We start from the raw sequence: 25,849 nt of genomic DNA, 5'->3' as shown, positions 1-25,849 counted from the left end.
CTGATACGCAATTTTTTAAACAGTTTGGTAACGGTGTTGTGATTTTACAGGAGAATATCCTTGTTCTTAGAAGAAATATGCTGGAATTTGGGGCTGATGTATGATGTCTACAACCTTAAAATGATTCACTTAAAAAAATCTGCATGTCTGTATGTGGTGTATATGTTTATGTGTGTATAGAGAAAGGGAGAGACAGAGACAGAGAAAGTAAAGCAAATGGAGCAAACGTCAGCCATTGTTGAACTTAAGTGGATAGTATATGAGTGGTTAAGACACTATTTTTCAACTTTTCGTACATTTGAAATCTTTCAAATTAAATTGAAAAATAAAATTTCTAAGGAAATATTTGGTCATTAAAAAGCTTACCACTTGGCCGGGCGTGGAGGCTCATGCCTATAATCCCAGCACTTTGGGAGGCCAAGGTGGGCAGATTACTTAAGGTTAGGAGTTTGGGACCAACCTGGCCAACATGGTGAAATCCCATCACTACTAATAATACAAAAATTAGCCAGGCATGGTGGTGTGTGCCTGTAATCCTGCCTACTTGGGAGGCTGAGGAATGAGAATTGCTTGAACACAGAAGGGAGAAGTTGCAGTGAGCTGAGATTGTGCAACTGCACTCTAGCCTGAGCAACAGAATGAAACCATGTCTCAAAAAATAAAAAAATAAAAAAAATAAAAAACTTACCCCTGGCCGGGTGCAGTGGCTCACACCTGTAATCCCAGCACTTTGGGAGGCCAAGACGGACAGATCACTTGAGGTCAGGAGCTCAATACCAGCCTGGCCAACATGGTTAAACCCCGTCTAAATAATAATAATAATAATAATAATAATAATAATAAATAAAAAGCTTACCCCTAGCAAAACACAAGCTCCTTCATTCCTTTCATTCCTAATCAATCCTGTTATTGTAAAGAAGAAAGATATATTCCCTAAGTGACTCCTATTTCCTCATACAGAGGGGAAACTAAGCTCTTTCCTTCCAGGAAAGGGTCTCTGCAGATATTCTGAAGCCACAGGAGGGGAAAATTCCCCAGCACATATACTCTCTTTCTTGTACTGACGTGAGTTCAGAGCATCAAAAATAAAAACAAATAACATGAGGGAGTTATAATGTTCAGGAATTAATCCACACCCTTCCAATCCAGCCTTAACAGGGTACACATCTGATCCCATGCCCTCATCACGGTGACAGCTGCCTTCTCAGACTGTCTGGCCCCTGGTTCCTGGTTTCCCTTCAGAAGAGAGGTCAGTGCATCTCAAACAGAGAGCAAAAATGGCAGATGAGCTTCCAACTGACATTGTTACCAAGAGTTCCATAGAAGATATGATAGATAATATGATCCTGAGCACAGAACAAAGAATATTGAAATATGAAGAAGAGAAAGATGGGTAGGTAGTTCATTTAGAATATTCAAAAAATCTTTCAAAGCAGACAATGGTTTACTACAAGTTCCACAAGCAGAGCCTAGAAATATTGACTAGCTAGTTAATTGGGAATGAAAGACAGTGTGAAAAAGGACAGAGAGGTCCTCAGCAATGCCATATTCCCAGCCTTGAGAATGGGCATCCCAATTTCTACCTATCAAACTAGCCAAAAGATACTTAAAAAGCAAGCCAATATGAAGAAAATGAAGTTACCCTTTGAGGTACCTTTGCAAAAATTCACACCTCCATATAACCTTCTATGCTGCCAACAATACAGCAAAACATCAATCCCCTCGTTTCTGTGAAACCATTCAGAGTGAAAGTACAACATTTTTACAGCTTAATTATTTGGTGGTTAATTGCTTTAATTCGTAATATCACGAAGCTAATATGGTCTGAACCATAAATTCTCTAAATAAGATGAGAAAAACCATAATTTAAAAATTGTATACAGAATTATTGTACAATATAAAAACCCAAAGATGAAAGCTATATTTGAACAAGTATGTATTTAGCATTTTCTTTTTCTTTTTTTTCTTTTCTTTTTTTTTTTTTTTTTTGAGACAGAGTCTAGCTCTATTGCCTAGGCCGGAGTGCAGGGGCACGATCTCAGCTCACTGCAACATCCACGTCCCGGGTTCAAGCAATTCTCTGCCTCAGTCTCCCGAATAGCTGGGGCTACAGGCGTGCGCCACCACACTCAGCTAATTTCTGTATTTTTAGTAGAGATGGGGTTTCACCATCTTGGCCAGGCTGGTCTTGAACTCCTGACCTCATGATCCACCAGCCTTGGCCTCCCAAAGTGCTGAGATTACAGATGTGAGCCACGGCGCCCGGCATATTTATCATTTTCAAATTGATTTAAATAATAACTTCCATAAGAAGATTAGAATTGCCCTGCTGGCTACTTTCTCTGATAAAACATTTTTTCATCATTTTTAAGACAACCTATGCTTTGTAAACACCATCTGAATATTAAAAGCCGTGTGAAAAAGGCATGTACAAAATGATAATATTTTTGTTCATTCATCTACCTATCCATTCAACAAAATGTATTTAGCATCGACTGTATACCAGCATCATGCCAGGTGGTACGGGTACAGACATAAATAAGGTCCCTCAAGGAGCTCAGCCTCGTTGGGGCAACTGACCTGTAAGAAAATAGTACCATCAAGTTTTAAGGATATTTTGAGAGATAATGATTATTTCACTTTGAGTCACAAGGAGAGGCACTGGTGGAGTTAGGAAGACTTCACAGGGGATACGATGCTTGCATCAGGTATAAGCAGATGTTCAGCAGGCAGTGGAAAAGGAGGAAAAGAATTTCCAGGCAGAGGGAGCAGCACATGCAAAGACATGGGAGTGGGAAAGTGCACAGCACATCCAGGTACCTGGGAGTGGTTCAGTGTAGCTTTGGTGACAGAGTGAGGGAGGCACTTTTTAATGAGACCAGAATAGAGGAGAGGATGTCTGGGTGAAAAGACTGCGTGTTCAGTTTTGGATGTGATGCCGAGGGCCTCTAGGAGGTATTGCCAGCAGGCATTTTCAGGACCACCTACAGACTTGAGTAAGAGAGAAGCTCCCTTAGCCTCCCTTTAGAGGGCCCTGTTCTGTCCTTCCTCCAGGGGTACTCTGCACACAGGCCAAGGGGACTTCCTCACCCAGAGCCCACACACTGCTACCCCTTCTAGACTACACCAGATCCCCAGGACCACAGAATTCCTTGTTCAAACAGCCCAGAGCCTGCTTCCAGGGCCTGTGGAGGAGGTGTAGTGTGGAGAGTGGACCTGAGGATGATGTCGACAGTGGAGATGGTAATGATGATGTCTCTGTTCCTTTGTGTTTCTTTTCTCTGTCTCAAACACCCTTTTCCTCTTTCTCCACCTCTACCCAAACTTCTACGGATCACATTCTCTAGGAAGCTCCCCACTTACCCATTAGCTTGTCCATCATGTGCTTCCATGGTCTCCCATGTTCATCTTTAGCACAGCACAATTCTAGCACCTCATAGGCTACCGGCATTTATAGAATGAGTGGTCATGGTTTCTAAAGTGACCCACCAACCACCCTGGTTTGCTTGGAACTGTCTGGTTTTAGCACTGAAAATCTAGCATTCCAGGAAAATCTCCAGTCGTAGGCAAATCCAGGAGACTGATCACCCTTAAACTGATATCTGAAATTTTTTGAGTGAGCAAATAAATGAATGTTAATATCAAAGCTGAAGGCACCCAATTTTTCCGGTGTGTATGTGAGCAGAAACCCATTCAAGGTATCCAGGGGATCATTTCCTTCTCTGTACTCTTCAACTCTCATCTCAGCAAAACATGACCTGGCTGGATTCCTGACCCAGCTCCATTTTTTCCCATAATCCTGGAGGAAGGACAGTTTACATTTCTGAACCAGGGCTCTTTATCTGAATCACAGAACAAGAAATTGATTTCAGTACTATTCTCTCAAGGCTGGTACATAACTAGTACCATTCTAGATGCATAGAAGTTGATTCATTACGTAATTTGATGCCTTAGGATATTTAGGATTTATTTCTTTTATCTGTTGAGAAACACATAGGCCCTAAAATCAAGAATGCTACCGGGGGCCAGACACAGTGGCTGAGGAGGGGGGATCACTTGAAGCCAGGAGTTTAAGACCATCCTGTGAAACAAAGCAAGATTCTGTCTCTACAAAAAATTTTAAAAGTTAGCTGGGCGCACTTTGGGAGGCCGAGGTGGGCAGATCATGAGGTCAGGTGATGGAGACCATCCTGGCTAACACGGTGAAACCCCATCTCTACTAAAAAGTACAAAAAATTAGCCTGGCTTGGTGGCAGATGCCTGTAGTCCCAGCTACACAGGAGGCTGAGGCAGGAGAATGGTATGACCCCAGGAGGCGGAGCTTGCAGTGAGCCAAGATTGTGCCACTGCACTCCAGCCTGGGCGACAGAGCGAGACTCCGTCTCAAAAAAAAAAATTTAGCTGGGCACAGTGGTGTGTGCCTGCAGTCCCAGCTACTTAGGAAGCTGAGGCGGGAGGATAACTTGAGCCCAAGAGTGAGGCCATAGCAAGTTATGATTACGCCACTGTACTCCAGCCTGCGTGACAGTGAGACCCTGTCTTAAAATATATATATATAGTACTGTGATTGTCCCTCTGACCCTGACCTTGGTCATTAGCACAGATGGCTGGAGGAGGGAAGCTATGGGAAGGAAGTGTCAAAGGATAGGGCTTGTGTTATCTCTGACCTGCAAATTGAGGAAGAGGTGTGGAGAGGAAGTACATTCTCACTTTCTCAGCATGGGCAAAGGCAGAGAGCTGTAAGGTCTTACCAGTCAGGACAGGAAAATTCAAAGACAACCACCTCCTAGGGCTTGACATGTTGGTCATCACCAACTTTCTCAGTGGCAATTGCCAAAGTCAGGCAGCACTGTATGTCATGTTGTGGAAGACAAATGCTCTAGAAATAAATTGACTTGAAACAGTCTCAAATACACATAAACTACAATGGCTTTAAATGTAACTCTTGACTTTTTTCTCATTTTCTTTCTCTTCTAAAAGAGGTCAGCAAGGAAAGTTCTGCAAGAGAGGCTTTACGGAAATTCAACCTAAGAAACCTGGGTGGACTTTTATGTATCTGCTGTAACAAACGTATTTCACTCCTAAATACTTGTTTTAAAGCTCCTGGAGCCTTTAAACTCCAGAGATGGATACATACATCTCCGAGCATGCACCTGTATTTCAGACTTAACGATGCACTTCTTATATGCTATACATCAATCCTTTTAAAAATTCATTTTCTAGAGGAGGTGATTATTCATTTTGTCATTCAATTTCCCATCATTAAAAATTTCATGCAGTAAAATCACTGCATACTAATGGGGTACTGTGTAAAGAGAGTATTTTTAGTGACTAAGTTGAAAGAAAAGATCATTGATGGCTCTTCCATCTGAGAATTTGAGGAGGAATCAGAGACAAATTTCTGAAGAATACCTTGGAAAGACCTGGAAGCTACCAGAATGCAGAGTAATGGAATGGAGGCCTTAGGGCTCCCTTTTCAGCTCAGATTCTGAAGCAGAGGTGCCTGCTTTTAAGTAACATTCTGTCTCAATGGTATTTCACTCACAGGATAAAGTTAATTAAATCTCCTTTCCCCCTACCATCATGACGTCACCACATTAGCAAGGACAATAGAAGCACAGGGTCCTGAGTTTGCACTGACTGGTCATTCATCTGAAAGGAAGGTCACAGGGTTGCCAACGCTAATTGGAAGAGCATTTAATGCCTGGTTTGCATGACTGAAAAAAAGAGGACCTACCTCTGGCCTGGCAAAGAAAAGACTTTTGATGGTGTGAGAAAACGTCTAACTTGGCTAAAGGAGGTCAAATTCCACTGAAGCCTTCCAAGTGGGTGCAGATAACTGTTAGCATCAGAAATGGTCTTGCTGGGCAGTGCAGTGTTCTGTAGGGAGCTGTCTTCAGTAGGCGAGATTTCACCATGGCTTGCAAAAAATGCTTTTCACTGGGTTTTAAAGGTCCATATGCTTGTGTTTTTACTGGAAAATTCTCAGACCTTGATATGGCCTGTGATGACTTTTTTTTTTTTTTTTTTTTTTCCTGAGCTGAATTCTACCAACAATCTTCTTAAGGAACTGCATTTTGAGCTTTAAACCTTATTCCTCTTTAATTTCCCAGCATCCTCTCTGCCTAATGGGGCTGGCTGTCTACCTGGGGCTTTAGTAATGCCTATCCTCTTGCAACTCCTCCATCATACCACACAACTGCACTCCTCCGGGCCTTTGCGGTCACTTACTTCACCCAGAACTTGCTCCCTTCTTTCCTCCCTGCTTTTTCCTAGCCCATTTTATAACATTAGACAATTTAGGAGTTATCTTCTCTAGGAACCCTTTCTGGAACCTCTATAGTGGGCTAAGGTCCTCACCTCTGCATCTCATAAGCCCCTCTATAGTTACAATTATATTCAAATCGAGTTCAAACAGTAGGTGTTCACTATCCACCTGTTAAATATTTCAGGTACGTACACCTTTGTTTATTTTGGATGGGACCAAGGAGCTAGTTTTTATGTGGTTTTTCAAATATTCATTTAAATCTGTGGAGTTACAAACCCAAAAGGGCAAATTTCCTATGAAGGGGAAGGCATATTATAGTGACCAATTGTTGGGAGTCCTACCCTGTGCCACGTACTTTAACACTTTACATTTAATTCTAATATTTGCATAATTCTAATTTCCACAATATTCTTTCGAGATAGGTCTTATAGCCTGTATTTTACAAGTGAGGCTAAAAATTAAATGACTCATCCAAGGTCATGCATCTGAGAGAGGGACCCAGCTAACTCATGCCCAGCTCTGTCCAATCCAGAACCCTTTTACCCCCACGATAACAAGGGGCCAGTTCGAGAGACTAATCCCACTGAATCTCGGATACTGGGACTTTTGAGTGACTTTTCTTTTCTGGTAAATTACCCCTGGCAAAGAACGCGAAGAGGAAGTATAAACCGAAGACCCTTTGAGATGAGCCTGTCAGCTGAACAGCTACATTTGCCCGTATCCAGATTTACATGGGTTTTGTGAGTGGGTGAAATGAAAAACGTGTGGCTTCCATGAGGCCAAAACACTAGGCTAAAAAGCTGTTCGGGGTTCGCGTTTATCGGAATCTTTCAGCTTCGTTCTTTATCGGCTTAAGGTGTTTTCGTCTACCCCTCAATAAGGGGCGGGAAAGTGGATGAGTGTGGCAGGGAAGGATAGGTGGAAGAGGAAGGTTCTCCAGCCAAGCGCAAACCCAGCGACTCTCTCGCCTGGCGCAGTTGCCAGGACAGCGCGGCCGGAGCAGCAACGGCAGAAACCGCACCGTCCCGGCGGCGGCTGCGAGCTCGAGTGACGCATTGCAGGTACCAACCAGCCAATCAGAGGCCGGCTCAACGACTATCGAGATACGCATCGCTGCCACGATGCTCTTCCGCGCCGCAAAGTAGCGCCCCTCAGGAGCCGCTCCACCGGCCTTTTAACGGCTCGCTGGGAAATGAAACCCACTTACGTCATCCGTTCGTCCACTTTCCTTGATCTCTTGCCTCATCGACCAAATAACTGTGAAGAAAGGGGTCCCGCGAAAAGTTTGAGGGGAGGGGGTTGGCCGGGACTCGTTTGCGATGTTCCGTTATCTGGATGCGGCGGAGGGATCTGTTGGAGGGAGGTGTTTATGAGGCGCTGGGGGCGGAGGAGGAGAATTAGTCCGAGTGGAGCGAGCGAGCTGACTGGTCGTGTGGTCGCCTCTCGGAAACCGGCAGCGCTTGCAGCATGGTGAGTGCATCGCTGAGCTGCCGGCGCTGGGCCTATGGAGGGGAGAAACTGGAGCGAATTGAGTAAAGAAAGGAAACTCGTCTCCCTTACACCTTCAAGGAGTGGTTTCTGCCAGAGGGATGGCGCGAAAGAGGCCAGGGATGCCCGCGACGGTTGTGTCGCAGGTGCTCCCCCACCCCCATTCTCCTCAGGGGGGCTTCCTCTAGTGAGTTGAGGGCCGGACGCACAGTTCCTGAGGTGGTGAAGCTCCTCGGGGGGCTTGGCTGGAGAAGGATGGGTCCGGGATGAGCGACAGCCCAGTGCACGGGAAGGAGAGAAAGTGAAGGAAGGGAGAGAGGGAGCGCAGAGAGCCTCCTGTCGGGCGTCTAGAAAGGTCAAACTGGGGCCGGATTCAAATTCCCCAACGGACGGTTAGTGCGGGCGCCAGGAAGCGCCTTTGTCCGCTTGCGGCCGCCATGCGCCCAGGGGGCGGGAGGAGCGCGCGGGGCCCTGGGGCGAACGCCGACGCCGCAGTTAGCCCGCGTCCTCCGCGTGCCGGGATCCAGGGGGCGCGCGGGCGGGCGGACGGGCGGCGCGCTGTGTGGGCCGAGCCCGCGCAGCGCAGGGAGCGGCCGGTGGGGGCGGGGCGGGCGAGCGCCGCGTGGGACCCGAAGCCGCCGCCCCGGTCGGCCCCGCTCGGGCTCCAGCTGCTGTGCTGGCACCTGCAGGACTGCGGAGATCCCCGCGGCGCTGCGGGGCCGTTGGCCGGGATGGGAGAGGGAGGGGGGCCTCGACGGTTTCCCATCCGCTTCTGGCAACCGTAATCTTCATGCTCCATCTGGGCCCTGGGGCGTCTTCCACCACGCAGGCCGGATGCTTTTTAAAAAAATTGCTTTTTAAAGTGTCGTTGAAAGAAATTAGCTTTACCCCTGAAGTCAGGGGCGCATCTTCGCAATATACATCCTGTTACGGAAAGTGTTCGGCTCCAGCTGGGGTTCTACAAGGCGTTTCCTGTTCACTGCCTGAGGAAAGCAAGCTCCGGAGTGACTGCCTTCTGAAAGTCGGTCTTGTAAAAACAATTGGACGGATGCCTTTGAAAAGCCCCTGTCTCTATCCTTTTCTTGAAAACAGTGTGCAGTCCTAATGTTAAAGAACCACGACCACATAAAAACATTGCTCCCCTTCTGCTGCTTTGAAAACGACCCCTAAATTCCGTGTAGAAGTTGCCAGGTCGTCTTAACGTTCACTTCATTTGTATGATGTCTGTCTGTCGAATACTGTGATGAAAGAGTGTTTGCGGGGGGAGGAGCAGGGAATTTTTTTAAAGCATTTTCCGGTCACCTCAGACTGGAGATCATGTTCTTTCCTGAAAAAAAAAAAAAAAAAAAAAAAAAAAACCCTAATGAGGGCGGTCATCTGCGATACTTACTTTGTGGTTCCTTCTGCCAAGTGGTTACAGCGATGGGTGTGTCCAGGAGGCAAGGTGACATCTTAAACAGGAGTTGGGGATCCTTGCCAACTGAAACCTCCAGCCTGTATGTATGGGTGTGGGGAGAGGAGTTCACCTTAAATAAAACTAGCGTTCATTGAAGTTTGATAGATTCGCTTTATCTTGATATTTTAAATATTCTGAATTTGAATGTGCTGGTTACATTTGCTTTCTTTAAGATGTAGTTATAGGCATATGTAATAAACATTACAAGTTGTGGAGTAAGCTATTTTTTAAAATAAATGAAGGGTAAAGTTTTCTTTAATCAGTTTTGATAATTAGTAATTCGAATAGATTTTCCTTGGTGGAGTTGGTATCCACACTTTTGTGGTCCGTTGCCCAGTGTTAAGCTTTTGTAGTTACTGTTTGCATCACTGGTGCTTTGGGGGTTTTCAGTTAAATTGGCAGCTCTTACTAGAAGAGACAAAGTCGAAAAAAACAATACAGATTGAGAGATACCATTAGTAAATTTGAAAATTGCCCTCAGATAACTTCATAATTGAGGACTGAGATTTTAAATTAGGACTTCAATTTAAAAAAAAAGTAGCCGGGCATAGTGGCCTGTGCGTGTAGTCCTGGCTACTCAATGGGCTGAGGCAGGAGGATCATCTTGGGCCCGGGAGTTGGAGACTGTAGTGAGGTATGATCACACCAGTGCACTCCCTGGGCAACAGAGTGAGACCCTGTCTCTCAAAAAATAAAAAAATTAGGACCCCAAGTTAAAGTGTAAAAAATTTTATATGGAAGTTAAGTAAGATTGCTCATGTAACTCTTGAGTTTACATGTAGTCAACATATGCTCAGTGAAAACGGAATTGCTTCAAGAGGACTTTGAGGCCAGGGTGATTAGGTAAGTAAAAGATGTAAAAAGGTAGAAAATTTTTGTCACTTGACTCTAAATAATTATTCCGATAAGTGCCAAGGCCTGTTTCTGTTAGGCTTAGAAGATCAAAGGAGTTGGCTCTTTTAAAATATAGAAAGCTCTAGCTTCAGCTAGAATTTAGGCCTTTAGTAATAGCCCTAATTTTTATGAAGCCATTTTGTTCCAGTGATCTTTTGGTGAGAGATGCTATGTAAGTACTCTTCTTCAAAATCAGCTGTCTTTTTACCCTAACGAAATAATTTAGATTGCTTTTGATATAGGTAAAACAAATATCCTGGCTTCCGTTAATTGTAGAAAAAACTTCACATAGGAATCCTTTGTTGTATCAAAGTAGCACCTGATGGGAATGAACAGACAGGAATGGATGAAGGATAGCAGTTCGTGTTCCATTTCAAGCCTATGGGCTCACACATTTATTCAGATAAGAACTTGAGTTTTGTTTTGTTTTTTTTTTAACCACCTTTCACTAGATAAACTCCTACAGTATTCATGCGTACTTTTGAATGGCATGTAGGAAATGTTTGATAGGTACTTAATGTATTCACTTCAGGTCGCTAATGTAATACAGGTTTGTGCTTCTTTGTGTTGACAGATCACCTATGGTTCTCCAAAATGAACTTTCTAATACAGGAGGTCTAGGGAGAAACCTGAGTATATACTAATGCCTAGAACTTTCTCTGGAGTGGCAAGAGCAGTGGGAATAATTATATCAATAGCTACAGAAATAAGGGAGTAAGAACAAGTCATCTCTAGTGAATTATTATTCACTTTACTGAGATAAACATACATGTTAATGAACTTGAGTTTTCCCAAAAGTAGAATTCTTCTGGTTCTTCTAAGAAAATGGCACTCCATGAAAACAGAGGGAAGAACCAAATTTATTCGCCTTTGTAGCAGTTGGGAAAGTTAGTGCTAGGAAGTCTCCTTGATTTATAGTAGGCTTTATTCTGGATATTGCTGGTAAAAGTTTATTCTAAAACCTGAACTCTGGATAAGTAGTAAATACAAAAAGCTTGTCAACCTTCCAAGCAAAATTGAGAGCTTTCAGGTTATGTGAGTAATTTAGTCTCTTGGGTGCTTAGTTCATTCCTTGAAGCTGATTTTTGTGATCTCTTCCAAGATTGCATTTGCTTGGAGGTAGGGAGTTAGATAAGATGGTATGACGTCTCTAAATTTTGACTTTCCAAGCAAAATTGGACAGTGGTTCCTTTTGCTAACATCCTCCTTTCTTCCTAAGGCCGCTCATGTTTCATATACAGTAGCCTTCCCAAAATCCCATTCCCCCCTGCCCCACCCCCACCATGTAGACAGAACAAACCTGTTTCCCTTCCTGTACAGAGTACCGGATCCTTCAACTCTCACACAGGTTACAGTATCTGCCACACACTTAGCTCAACTTTAAGTTTTGAAGTGATGTCACCTGATGCATTTGTCCCTGGGTTGCACCTTGTGGATTTAGTTTGCATAAATTTTCTCAGCTTAAACAAAGTTAACATTGAATAGATGGCTTAATAAATGCCATGCATGTCTACATTCTGTGTGGAAATTGAGCTAGTCAGGTTGATATTTAACATTGTAGGTTCTTTGTTTAGTTAATTTATATAAAATAATGGTTACCATTTAACTCTTTAGGTTAGCTTTGTACATAGCATCTCACTTTGCACAACAACCCTGCAAGGTAAGTATTGTTATTCTTGTGTTACAAATGAAGTTGACTGAGAGGTTGAGTACGACGTCCAAGGTCACACAGCTGTTAAATGGCAGAGCTGGGATACTAGCCTGTAACTCAGAACTTGATGTGTCCGTCCCCCCCCCACGCCATGCATGCCAGGTTGCCCTTCCTTTCAGAAATGATGGAAGTCCTGCAAAATGCAATAAACTGAAGTAACGTAGCTTCTATTATAACAAAGTAAATAATTCAGTAGATTTACTGGATTTTAAACCTTATTCCTTGGGTAAACAATCTGTGACTGACTTCACACCAAATATTTGTTGGTGGAGGATTTGGACTTTAGGGATAAAAGTGGATACATTTTTTTATTTTACAAACTCTGTATTTGAACTTAATTATTGGCTCTTCAATTTTAAGTTACCAGCTTTTTTTTTTTTTTAAATGAATTTGATTTACATCGTGGTCAAATAAAAATTGCTGAGCAGGGAAAATAAAGTACCTTCTGGATTCCTTCTTGAATTTTCTCATGCTGTACCCTAGAGAAAATGTGAAGCCATTCCACATTAAGGTGTTACTTTTCCCAGGGATGTGTTCATTTAAAAAGAATAAAGCCAGGCAACGTTTGTTTTTCTTTTCCTACAAATAAATGAATGGATTAATCATTGTATACTCCTGTGTTCGTGGGATTTTAGATAGGAAGCTATTTCTTGGCTGTGCTTCTCAATACCCCATAAGGAGTTGCTTCATGGATGTATATACTAATAAACAGTGAAAGAAAGTGTATGTTCAAAGAATACAACAAGGAGTATGGATATTTTGCAATCATCTTTATATATTATGGTGCTCTGAATTAAAAGCTAAAAGTTACTGGGTATGTCTGACACCTTAGTGCTTTATCTTGGTTCTACTAATTTTGCCTACCCCACTCCCACTTAACCCTAGCCTTATTCCTTATCTGTAAGATAGGGGATAATAAGATTATAAGGTTATTATTAAGATTGAATAAGGTCAAAATTTATAATGGGTTTTAGCAAATGGCAGAAAATATTTTCTGAAGAAAACCAAGTGCTATTAAAAAACATCACAAGCCTTAGGCTTACTTTGGGATTTTAAAAACCAAGAGAAAATGGATGGCTGAACTTTTAAACATTTGGTAAATATTATAGTTTGGAGCTCTGGATTCTTTGCATTTTGTCTGCTGGGTGAGAAGGAATAAAAGCTTGTTGTGCCTTTTTTTTTTTTTTTTAGATCACTTTAATTTCAAAACGATGTGTTTAACCATTTGTGGGAGTAATTTTCATTTTGTGATCCTGAAGCATTTTGATTCAGTGGGAATTTCTGGTGATTTATATCTGGCATAGAAGTGAGCTTAAGTTTAGCTATTCTAACGTTGAAAAAGGAAGCAATGTTTCTATTGGATTCTAAATTATACTTTCAAAAATATTCTGAAGTATTTGTATATCTTAAACTTGGAGTTAAGACAGCTTAGCTTTGAAGATAAGAAAACCAGATGTGTGCCTTTTCTACCCAGATGTGTTTGTTGCTGGAACTAAATGAAACAGTAAATGCTAATCTACATACTCAAGTCACTAACCTATCTCTTCGATCTCTTTGTAGGCTGACCAACTGACCGAAGAGCAGATTGCAGGTGAGAAATACTCAGCTAGATTGTACCCATTAGATTGTTACTATTAATTGAATAGCCAACGTCAGAATAAGAGACTTGTGTGAAATAATTGACTTGGTATATGTCATGTATATTAACATAAGGGTATAATACAATACAGTAATTCAAACTGCTTTGGCAAGTGGAAGATATGCAGGGCTAATTGTAATTAAAGACATGTATTTTAGTCTGCGTGGATATACTTTGGAGCCTGGTGGTATAGTGGTGGTCTTTGTTTTGTTTTCTGAAGACTACCTTAGTATTCAGGAGTTCTGGTCTAGCTAACACTCTAACTTCAAATCAGTCTCCACAAGAAAAGAGGGCTAAGAAGTAACTAAGGCAGCTTGAAATGGAGAATCAAAAAAGGAACATTGAATTTACCCTTGTTAAAATTAGCTAATATTTTAACCTAAGAAGTGCATATATAATCAATCGGAATAATCATTTCTCAAGTGAAAAAATTTAAGAAGTTGGCATTCTATTTTATAAATGTCACTGTAGCAATATGGATTTTTCTTTTAAAAGCAGTGACAGCTGTTGAAATGAAGCTGCTTAAATTTGTCCCCTTTAGTTTGCTATGGAAGTATGCAAAATTATTACATAAAACCTGATGTCATGTTCTCTTTATGCCATGCCATAGAACATTTATACTTTTGATTTATCCTTATACTTTGAGATGGCTGGTTAATGTCAATGTTGGGGAAACTTTTCCCCCCTTGCTGGAGTTGTTTTTTTTTTTTTTAAATTGTAGTGTTGAAATGCTTTGCAAACTATTCCTTTGTTTTCATTAGAGACTTTTATTAGCATGAACACCAAGCAGTTTATCTGCCACAGTTTTAACAGTAACCAGGAAGGGTTTGATAAGAGCTCAAAAGCACTTGAGCACTTTTTCTAATGCTGGAGAAAACTGTGAGAAGCCCAATTGGAACTATATAGCCCATTTAAAGCAAGCTCCCCACTTCCATAAGCATATAGAAATTTGGGGAATACCAGAATTACACTAGTCACCTTAAATATTCATCACAAATACTATTTGATAGGACTGTAGGTAGAAAGCTATTAGTATTAAAGACAAATTTAAGCAGGTTTTATTTTTATTTATTGTGTAATTTGACTTAGTGTTTACTTTCTGAGGTTGGTAAATTACATGTATTGAATGTTATCAACAAAAAGCAAACAGTTTTGGGAATAACTTTTTTTGTTTAGTTACACTGTTTTAAAGGTATCACCGATTTGATCTCATGTCTCCTCAAAAAAAAAAACAGACTGCGCCTGATGGCTGGTAATCTTACCACTTTGGGAGGCTGAGACAGCAGGTTCACTTGAGCCCAGGAGTTTGAGACCAGCCTGGGCAACATAGTGAGACCCCATCTCTACAAAGTAAATGTATCATCAAAATGTTTTTCTGAAGTATTTTTTTTATAAATATGCTGTCTCCTTTGCAAACTATCTTAGGCTATCTAATGTTTTCAGTCTTAAACTCTGACCTTCTCTAATACACCTGCCTTTCATTTCTCAATATTCCCAGTCAGGTAGTGGCACGTACTGTACACAGTACAACATGTTCACTTTAGGGTAGAAAATGTATTAATCAGTGTATCTATTGCATAGTTGATGGTCATTTCTGCTCTCCTAAACACACAACTGTTTTAAAAAAAAGTTTGTTGGCTGGGCGCAGTGGCTCACGCCTGTAATTCCAGCACTTTGGGAGGCCGAGGCGGATCACTTGAGGTCAGGAGTTCGTGACCAGCCTGGGCAACGTGGCGAAGCCCCGTCTCTCCTAAAAATATAAAAATTAGCCAGGCATGGTGCTGTGCTCCTGGAATCCCAGCTACTCAGGAGCCTGAGGCAGGAGAATCACTTGAACCTGGGAGGCAGAGGTTGCAGTGAGGTGAGATCGTGCCCCGCACTCCGGCCTGGGCGACAAAGCGAGACTTCGTCTCAAAAAAAAAGTTTCTGTCTATTGAATATGAGAATGATAGCATTTTTATTTTTTATTTATTTATTTATTTTTTTGAGACAGAGTCTCGCTCTGTCGCCCAGGTTGGAGTGCAGTGGCGCGATCTCGGCTCACTGCAAGCTCCGCCTCCTGGGTTCACGCCATTCTCCTGCCTCAGCCTCCTGAGCAGCTGGGACTACAGGTGCCCGCCACCTTGCCTGGCTAATTTTTTGTATTTTTAGTAGAGACGATGGTCTCGATCTCTTGACCTCGTGATCCGCCCGCCTCAGCCTCCCAAAGTGCTGGGATTACAGGCGTGAGCCACCACGCCCGGCAGCATTTTTATTTTTTAATTTTTTTTTTTTTGAGACAGTTTCACTCTTGTTGCCTAGGCTGGAGTGCAGTGGCGCAACCTCCGTCTAGTATGACTTCACTAACAAGTTCATTTTACTGATAACTCTGCCATGATGTCATTAGTTGTTGGTGTTTGACTTTTGGAAGACTGATAGGAAAAATGTACAGTAATTTTTCCTTAAGAAATCTGTACCTAAACTTTCATTAAATTTTCAAGGTCCAAATTTGTTTGACAAAAATATTAATGTTACTCAATGTATAGCAACAATTGCATGAAGTGCCAAAAGAGTTCCAATACATGATCTTTAAGGGATTATTAAGTTTAGAATTTTGTGAAGAAATATAAGTTAATAAACAGTCACTTGATTTGTAATTGTCTTGAGATAACCTATTTTAATAAAATTTTAAAAACATGTTATTTTAATAAAATTGTATGTTTAGGTAATAAACTAATTAGGGAAGGGCCCTGGGGTTGCTAATGAACAAATAAAACTTGAGTAATAGATTTTTCTGAAAATTTCAATTTGATCATAGCTAAAATGGATTTTGATAGGTTCCTTATACCTATCAATTATGTAGAAGATAGCTATTCTGTGGCATTCGGGACCTGTTCTCTTTATTGTATGTTTAGGTTTTGACTCTTGGATTTATATTTCAAGTCATTCCTGGGAGTTACTCTTTAGAATTATATGCTTCTGTACATAAAGATTATGCTAGTTTTGAAGTACAGGTAAATTGTAAAGGCAGGTGAATTAAAATTTTACTTTGGGGTTTATTATTTTGAGGTTTTACAGGCATTTTTTACTCTTGAGTATAAAATACAAGTAGAAATTTGGAATAAACCTTGACCTTTAAAAGAAATGTTATTTGTTCCTTTCTTGAATGAATAACAAATAGTATTAGCATAGATACGGTTTTCTTTTCTGCATTTTACTTATTCTAGCAAACATTTTAAGTGCTATTAGATTTTTAAATTTCTAGAAAGTTATACATAGATAATCTTACACTATGCATCTTCCAGTATTCAGCTTTTTGTTAAATCGTATAATAGAAAGGTGACTACTGCTAATTAAACATGGGGAATTTATGCACCTAATGGTGGTGTTAAAAGATACCCATAGTAGAGAATGTAATATAAACAAATACATACCTCACGGTCCTTTAATTTTCTTGTAACCTATATTAGGTGAAAGGTGCAATGTGTCTGAATGCTGATATATGTATTTCTAGATATTTCTACATTCTGTTTAAAAACAGTAAAATTGGAATGTCTTTATCAATTGTGCTATTTGTAGGTGGAGACTCCTTGATCTATTTTTGTCATTAGGTTGATCTAGGTTAGCGCTGTATACTATTTGCATAAAATCAGTTAGTGTGGTACGAACTTTCTGATAGGTATTAGATGAGTTCCTCTACAAACCAGTAATATTTAAATAAGAAAGAATGCAGTTAGGAGGCAATTGTAGTAGCCCCAGCAAAGGATGATGGAGCCTTGAACCAAAATACTGATTGTAGAGGTGGAGGAAAAATTAGGCAGTATTTAAATGGTAGAATTCGAGACTTGTTGGCAGATTTCAGATGGAAAGAGTTAAAAGTGGCTCTTGGGCATTTGCTAGTATCTTTAGGGTTGCTTTGAGTATAGAATTCATCTTCATATGTTTTGCTTGTGATCAGCCAGGGGAGATATATCCTGTAGACAGCCAGAAATAAAGATACTTATTGAGCAAGATGAGTAGACTAAAGATACCTTCGTCGTAAGTGAGTATAGATGAAATGGCCCAGGAGTGCAAAAAAAAGGATAAAATTGGTCACATCTAGACATAAGAAACAGGAGGAAGAGCCTTTGGCAGTATGTGGTAGGAGGAAAATCAAAGTACTGTTTTGAAGGCTAAGAGAAGTTTTGAGAGGTTTTCCATACAGTTTTGGATGCTGCAAGAAAATGAGATCATCTTTATCTTGACATTTATTAAGTATTTGTTTGTTGGACATAGTTGTACGTGTTTTACACATACTAATTTTTTTATGAGGGATGACCAGGTGAACACCCCTTGTGGGCGTGGTATACTGTGTTGCTGCACATACTGGGCACATTAATGCCATTTCACAGAAATGAGGAAGCTGAGGCAGAAAAGGTTTAGTAACTTGTCCAGATTGCATTGCCAGAAGAAGGAACAGGGCTAGGAAATTCTAACCCAGTAGTCAAGTTACAAAGTCTCATTTTAGTTTTTATGCCGTATGGCTTCACACTGAAACATACTTGATAGATTGGGTGACTGACCAGTGGTCATTGGTAAACTCAGCATTTTCAGGTGATGAGTTGGAGCTGTATGTCATTTTAAAATAGTGGATTGTTAGGAGAGAGGAAACTGGTATGAGTAGTAGTGCCTTCCAAAATTTGGGGAGGGATAAGGGCAAACACTTAAAATATAACTAAGGTTTCAGTTTTGTTTTATGCTAAGCGATGTGAAGATATTTATGTGGTAATGGGCAAATGAGTGGAAGAATAGTTGAGTCCACAGAAGAGGTCATATGGAATGAAACTGGAAGGTGTATGCGAATTGGAGTAGGGATAAACAGGCAGAGAATAAATTGGCCTTAGACTGAAAAGAAGGTACACCATTTCTTAAACATGTGTCACATATACATTTTCAAACGTATGGCTATGTTGGGAAAGCTTAATGGCCCCATGAACTTGGAAACTTTTTGTATTCGTTTGTTGATAGGGTCTAATATCCTCTGGAAAACGACTTACTTGGAAAATACTAGCTGTATTATTTACTCATTGGTATAACTTTGCAGTATCAAAGTTAGTCTGTTTTAGTTTCTTCCCTTCTTTTTTTTTTTTTTTTTTTTTTTGAGATGAGTCTCGCTCTGTTGCCCAACCTGGAGTGCAGTGGCGAGATCTCTGCTCACTGCAGCCTCTACCTCTTGGGTTCAAGCAATTCTGCTGCAGCCTCCCAAGTAGCTGGGACTACAGGTGCAGCCGCCACACCCAGCTAATTGTGTGTGTGTTTGTTTTAGTAGAGATGGGGTTTCACCGTGTTGGCTCAGGCTGGTCTCAAACTCCTGAGCACAAGCAGTCCACCCACCTCGGCCTCCCACAAGTGCTAGGATTACAGGTGTGAGCCCCTGCACCTGGCCTGTTAATCTGTAAATGGTGAATGAAGCCAGGTATTCTGGAGTGTTGCACTAGCAGGTTACCATGTAATGTAGTGATGTACTAGAAGGAACATATAGCTGGGCACAGTGGCTCATGCCCTGTAATCCCAGCACTTTGGAAGGCTGAGGCTTCGGGTGGATCACCTGAGGTCGGGAGTTTGAGACCAGCCTGACCAACATGGAGAAACCCAGTCTCTGCTAAAAATACAAAATTAGCTGGGCGTGGTGGTGCATGCCTGTAATCCCAGCTATTTGGGAGACTGAGGCAGGAGAATTGCTTGATCCTGGGAGGAAGAGGTTGTGGTGGGCCGAGATTGCACCATTGCAGTCCAGCTTGAGCAACAAGAGCGAAACTCCGTCTCAAAAAAAAACAAAAAAAAAACAAAAAACAACAAAAAGGAACATACTATCTCAACAAGATCTTAAGGAATAATCTGTTTCACTGTATAAGGTTGGGGTTTTAATATTCCAAAGAAAGCTCAAAATGATCTTTGTTCTCAGTGACATACATTTAGCTAATACTGGACATTGATATCTTGATCGCCCATTGTTATAGACTGTTTATATAGTCCCTTCTCCTGCCTTACTAGAAAGGGAAAGTAGCCTGTTTCAATTTAGTAGGTGATTGATTTAGACTTAGTGGCTGACTCTAACTAAACACAGTATACAGAAACAGTCTATTTACTCTGTAGAAATACATATTTGGGTACCAGTAGTCTTATTTTTGTTAGGTTAGGTCTGTAATTTTGAATTATGTTCCGCAGAGCAGCTTCAATGACAAATAGAGGAGCCAGTCATTTGGGGATTTGGTTCTTTTCCTCTGTAAACCCTAGGATAATTTTACTTAGATCAGCATAAAAGTACAGTCGTATGATTGGCCAAAGATATATTTGAAATATTATCATAAGGTATCATAAAGATTAGGTAATCTTTAGGAATCAAAGTCACATTTCAGATGCTACCTCCACTGGTATTTTTCCTTTAAAAGTTTTTTGGGTTTTTCTAAGACATGGGGTCTTTCAGTTTGGCCAGGCTGAAGTGCAGTGGCTGTTCACTGGCACGATCCCACCACTGAGTAGGCTTTAAGAGTTAATATTTTTCATTTAGGTTACATTTTATTGCTAATCTGTGTATTTGGTTTGTGGTCTTTCTTTCAAACAGAATTCAAAGAAGCTTTTTCACTATTTGACAAAGATGGTGATGGAACTATAACAACAAAGGAATTGGGAACTGTAATGAGGTCTCTTGGGCAGAATCCCACAGAAGCAGAGTTACAGGACATGATTAATGAAGTAGATGCTGATGGTAAGTCTTTAATTTTTGGGGGTGGGAGGGGTTGAAGAAATGATATTTAGAATTCTGTTTGATGTTTCAACTAAACCATTTCAGGTAATGGCACAATTGACTTCCCTGAATTTCTGACAATGATGGCAAGAAAAATGAAAGACACAGACAGTGAAGAAGAAATTAGAGAAGCATTCCGTGTGTTTGATAAGGTAGGTCAAGGACTGGATACGTTAAATTTTGAGGATGAAAAGATATCAGGACTCATTATGAAGACTTTTTTTTTTTTTTGATGATTTACCAACATATTTTAATTATCAAGCAAAAGCCTTTTAAGAATTCTGTATAGATTTTCTAATATATGTATTGCATTAATCTTGTCAAAGGAGGTGTCACTTGACTTTGGGACTCAGGAAATAGTGATTTCAATATAGGACATTTTGCTTGGCTCTTAATGACATTTGTAGGTCAACTGTGTGTGTAGATTTGTATGCATTTCTAAAGTATATTTTTCCCCCAATGCAAAATTCAGTAGTAAACTTAATAAATTTCCATTCCAACTCTCAAGTCTGTAATTTTACTCAGAAACTATACTAAATTTTTTGCTAGGATGGCAATGGCTATATTAGTGCTGCAGAACTTCGCCATGTGATGACAAACCTTGGAGAGAAGTTAACAGATGAAGAAGTTGATGAAATGATCAGGGAAGCAGATATTGATGGTGATGGTCAAGTAAACTATGAAGGTAAATCTTTCAATCTCACCACCTTGTTCTTTACTTTGATTTTTAAGATAAGAGGTGCTTGTTAGGTAACTATCAAAGTTAGTGACCCTTCCCCCCAAATTAGGATGCTAAAACAGCTACTTATATTTAACCTTTTTAAAATTCAGAGTGTTGTCTTCAGACTAGGCAACATTGGTCTGACCTGAGAACTTAATTTACAAATATTTACTATCAGGTTCTACCCCTACACCTGGAATCAGCATTTTAACCAGATTCTTGGTTGATTCATATGTAAAGTTTGAGAAGCACTGTACAGTGTTTGTGTCGGATTGTGGAACAATGTGGAAAGCAAACTTAGATTCTGAATTTCCTAAAATGAAATTAATGTGACTTTCTTTCCCCGCACTGTATTTTCTTTTTTCTTTAATTGGCTTTAGTCTGAAACTGAAGTTTACATATGCTTCAGAAGTATCGGATGTATTAACTTTGAGATGGCCATATCATGAAGCAAGGCAAATAGAAATTGAAGGATTTTCAGTAAAACTTTGTATTTTTTTCATGATGTAACTGCTTAGAAAAGAGCATAAAACTTAATGTTATAAAAATTAAATCTAGCTCATAGCACTGAATTTACATTATTGTCTTGTATTCCAGCAGACTTAAAATTCAAGTCTAAACTAAGAGCCAAGAATGCTCTTTTTATATTAGCTTATCTAAAGCATTAATTTGGCTCTTACTAATAATCCTGAATAGTTACAGTTAATGAAGTTCCAGCCTGGGGAATAAACTCGCTTCCCTCTTTACTTAATGGTAATTCTGAGGAAAGACAGGAATGGAAAGAGTATACTCAGTGATTGAGTAAATGTGATTTTTTTTTTTTTGTCTTTTGCTATTGACTCAATTTTTTTGTGTACTTCTTCTTTTTCAGAGTTTGTACAAATGATGACAGCAAAGTGAAGACCTTGTACAGAATGTGTTAAATTTCTTGTACAAAATTGTTTATTTGCCTTTTCTTTGTTTGTAACTTATCTGTAAAAGATTTCTCCCTACTGTCAAAAAAATATGCATGTATAGTAATTAGGACTTCATTCCTCCATGTTTTCTTCCCTTATCTTACTGTCATTGTCCTGAAACCTTATTTTAGAAAATTGAACAAGTAACATGTTGCATGTGGCTTACTCTGGATATATCTAAGCCCTTCTGCACATCTGAAGTTAGATGGAGTTGGTCAAATGAGGGAACATCTGGGTTATGCCTTTTTTAAAGTAGTTTTCTTTAGGAACTGTCAGCATGTTGTTGTTGAAGTGTGGAGTTGTAACTCTGCGTGGACTAAGGACAGTCAACAATATGTACTTAAAAGTTGCACTATTGCAAAACGGGTGTATTATCCAGGTACTCGTACACTATTTTTTTGTACTGCTGGTCCTGTACCAGAAACATTTTCTTTTATTGTTACTTGCTTTTTAAACTTTGTTTAGCCACTTAAAATCTGCTTATGGCACAATTTGCCTCAAAATCCATTCCAAGTTGTATATTTGTTTTCCAATAAAAAAAATTACAATTTACCCAATGGTTGCTCTACATCTGAGTCATTTAACTGTTAAAGTCTAATAATTTTGAAAATAAAATATGGCATTGGTTTCTCCTTGGTATAATCTAGATAATTTTTTCTCGTGTGGGGAAGTGTATGGAGATGGGTGGCAGAAATAGTGAAGGTGGGAAAGGAAGGAGAAAAGGATTGGAAAAGTGAGAAAAGAGGGAGGGTAGCACAGAAAATAAGAGGAACAAAATAAGGGGCATAACTAAGGAGAGATGGAGGAGGAAGACCGAAAAGATGGGAATCTGTGGGGCTGGCTTAGTGTGGTCACTTTTTAGGGGCCGTCATCATGCACGCCCATTCCTCCACCACCATGCCTGTCATATTGTGCTACTGTGTTAGGCCCACAATACCTGTGGGTCCCCTCTGTGCCCACAGAACAAGATGGTGGCAGTCACGGGAAAAGAGGGGCAAGTTTTTTGTTTTGTTTCTTTATCCAGATTGTGTTTGACAACTTCAAAAGGCTCAAATGAAAGACTCAAAAACTTAAGTGTACCTAGCATGGGAATTGGCATAAAGAAGGTATTTACTGTTTCTTACCTTTATATTTTTCAACTTTGGCATTTGTCCACGTTGACTTAAGCTGTGCAATGATGTTTTAAATGTTTGCATGTTTAAAAAAAAAAACACCAAATCTAGTTGGGGTGAGCATCCTTATAGTTTTTACTTCTATTAGCTAATATTTTATTCATTATGCTTTTTAATTCTGTAAGATGAGAATTTTCAGCTTGCCCATCTGCAGCATTTTACAAAAAAGATGTCTTTAGTAGTAAATTGGCAATGACTACACCTGTTTTAGTTTTTGCTGGCCTCTATCATTGCTTTCTCTATAATCTGAGCTACTCCAAAGGTGGTTATCAGGGTTTTTAGTTTTAAAACTACCTTTTAAATGCTTAATGAAAGATTCCATAGCAAACCAGAGCCAAGATTAAAACATTGAGTGTAATTGTTACCTGGTTATTATAGCCACAAGGTCTTTAATTTCCCAGGGGTAATTCATTATTTGGCAGATTACTGCCCCATTGACTATTTTAATACTACTTACTATTAGTGTGTTTTAGAGCAAGGGAAGTTAACAGGCACTGACAGTCCTAATGGTATCACATGAAACTCAGGTAATCAGTTAAACAGGAAGATTTTAGATGTGTACTCTACTCCCCTTAATTGGATGTAGTAAGTTTTGTCGAAAGGAAATCCAAACAAGGTTTGTTTTTTTTGTAGAGACGGGGATTCATTATGTTGCCCAGGTTGGTCTTGAACTCCTGGGCTCAAGTGATCCTCCCACCTCATCCAAAGTGCTGGGATTATGAGTGGGGCTTTTTTAAAAGTTAAGTGAAATAATGAAAGGCACTTAGCATTGTCCTTGGCATTTGCGTTAAGTGTTCCATTAATTATGCTATTAAACCAGTTATGACCCTGAAAAACGAGGGACTTGGGCAGTCAATTGGTGTTTTTCCAGTATCAACAATGAGGTTTATGTAAATTGATATCAAGGTATATATAACAAGGACAACAAAGGTAGGTGAAACATTTTTTGCACTCTTGTATGTCATAATTGGTCACATATTGTTGAAATATTTACAAAAGTTATGAAGTCTTGGCATCTTGATTTTACAGGAAACAAGCGTAGAATGATTGTATAATTTAGTTGTGGTCATAATGAGCTGGGTTCAAATCTCAGTTCCAGTGCTTCCTACAACATAATCCTATTGTAATCCAGGACTGTGATATCACCTTCAATTTTTTTTTTTTTTTTTTTTTTTTTGGAGATGGACTCTCGCACTGTTGTCTGGGCTGGAGTGCAGTGGCACAATCTCAGCTCACTGCAGCTTCCTCCTCCCGGGTTCAAGCAGTTCTGCATCAGCCTCCCGAGTAGCTGGGATTACAGGCGCCCGCCAGTACACTCGGTTAATTTTTTGTATTTTTAGAAGAGACGGGGTTTTACTATGTTGGCCAGGCTGGTCTTGAACTCCTGACCTTGTGATCCGCCCACCTTGGCCTCCCAAAGTGCTGGGATTACAGGTGTGAGCCACTGCGCCCAGCCCCACCTTCAAGTTTAACCATACTATTAGTGTTATTTTAATAGGATTGTGCTAATTGTACCAACCATAATACTGTCTGGCATGTTTGCTTTTAGATGATTCTCCCAATAAACCATCACTATTGTAGTTAAATATCACCCTTGGTGTAATGTATTTTCCTCAAATTTTTAGAAGACGGCAACAATTTTAAAGATCTGATACATAACAGGCACTGTTGAGCTCTTACAGGTTTGTATTCTCAAGAGAAATGTCTCTCCCCCTTTCTGAAACTTAGGATAATCTGGAAATAAATCTTAGTGATACTATATATGACAGTGTTTTCTTAAAGGAACATTTTGTTTATCCTACATGCTTAATCTGCTTTTTGGATAGTCCTTGAAGTCATTGACCCATGCTGTTTCTATTTTTGAGATACTTAAACTATTTTCTCATCTAGATGTTCCCATCTGTAATGTCACACCTTGTATGGGTTTCTGGACTTCTCTGTACCTTTCATATTCTTTTAGTCTCGAGAGTACCAGTCCCTAGTCTGCTGAGCCAGTTTTACAGGCTCAGCCAAAATAAGAAAATGAAATGAGGCACAGGGAATGGACTTGATTAATCTCTTAACATTTGTGAGAACTTTGGTATTGCCTCTTCGCTTTCTAATTTCAGTTGTTCATTTTAAACCTAGTGCCTGTTTTTTTTTTTTTTTTTTTTTTAAGGCTATCTTAAATGAATTTAGAATCCCAGTATTTTAAGAAACTAGAAGTCCTCTAGTCTCTTGCTCCTCAAAAAGTCACCCACAGAATCACCCAGGAGCTTGTTGGAAAAGCAGAATCTTAGGTCCTGCCTCAGAATTGGAATCAGTCTGCTCTTTTTAAACAAGATCATCAGATATTTTGTATGCATATCAATTTTTGAAAAGCATTGCTATAATCTAGTCTTTGGTTTACTTAGAGGGGAAAACCAGTCAGTGGTTTATTCAACAAATATTTTAGTCCTTGTGTTCAAAGGGGTCAATTCAAAAATAACCCCGTGTTTTGGGTGTTTAAAATTAGAGGAGAAACGATTTGTCATGAAAGGAATCTTCCAACAATGATAGTCACGGGGTCCTTTGGGACTTGGTGGATTAGGCTTAGAGGTCTACTCAGAGGAGTTGACTCTTGAGATTTTCCAGGTGGTCAAAGAAAGGAATAGCATTTCATGCAGAAGAGCTAGCATATGTGGAGACAGAAATGTGAAGATGGCATGTTTGGGGTTTTTGCAAGCATGATACAGCAGAGCATGCCATCCTAATAAGGGAGAGAAGTGGCCAGGCGTGGTGGCTGACGTCTGTAATCCC

General features: G+C 40.1%; 1 protein-coding gene across 1 annotated transcript; it reads left to right on the top strand.

The window, feature by feature from the left end:
• Window positions 1-7,582: 7,582 nt before the first annotated feature.
• Window positions 7,583-22,528, top strand: CALM2 (calmodulin 2). Its single transcript, XM_023223843.3, has 6 exons — window positions 7,583-7,738; window positions 13,378-13,408; window positions 20,040-20,183; window positions 20,268-20,374; window positions 20,772-20,907; window positions 21,815-22,528. Exons 1-6 carry the CDS (start codon window positions 7,736-7,738, stop codon window positions 21,841-21,843), a joined length of 450 nt encoding a protein of 149 aa, XP_023079611.1. The 5' UTR covers window positions 7,583-7,735; the 3' UTR covers window positions 21,844-22,528.
• Window positions 22,529-25,849: the final 3,321 nt, after the last annotated feature.

The sequence above is a fragment of the Piliocolobus tephrosceles genome, chromosome 15 (assembly GCF_002776525.5).
Source record: "Piliocolobus tephrosceles isolate RC106 chromosome 15, ASM277652v3, whole genome shotgun sequence".
NCBI lineage: Eukaryota > Metazoa > Chordata > Mammalia > Primates > Cercopithecidae > Piliocolobus > Piliocolobus tephrosceles.
The sequence above is the reverse complement of the archived record's forward strand: the minus strand, read 5'-3'. Positions and strand labels throughout refer to the sequence as shown.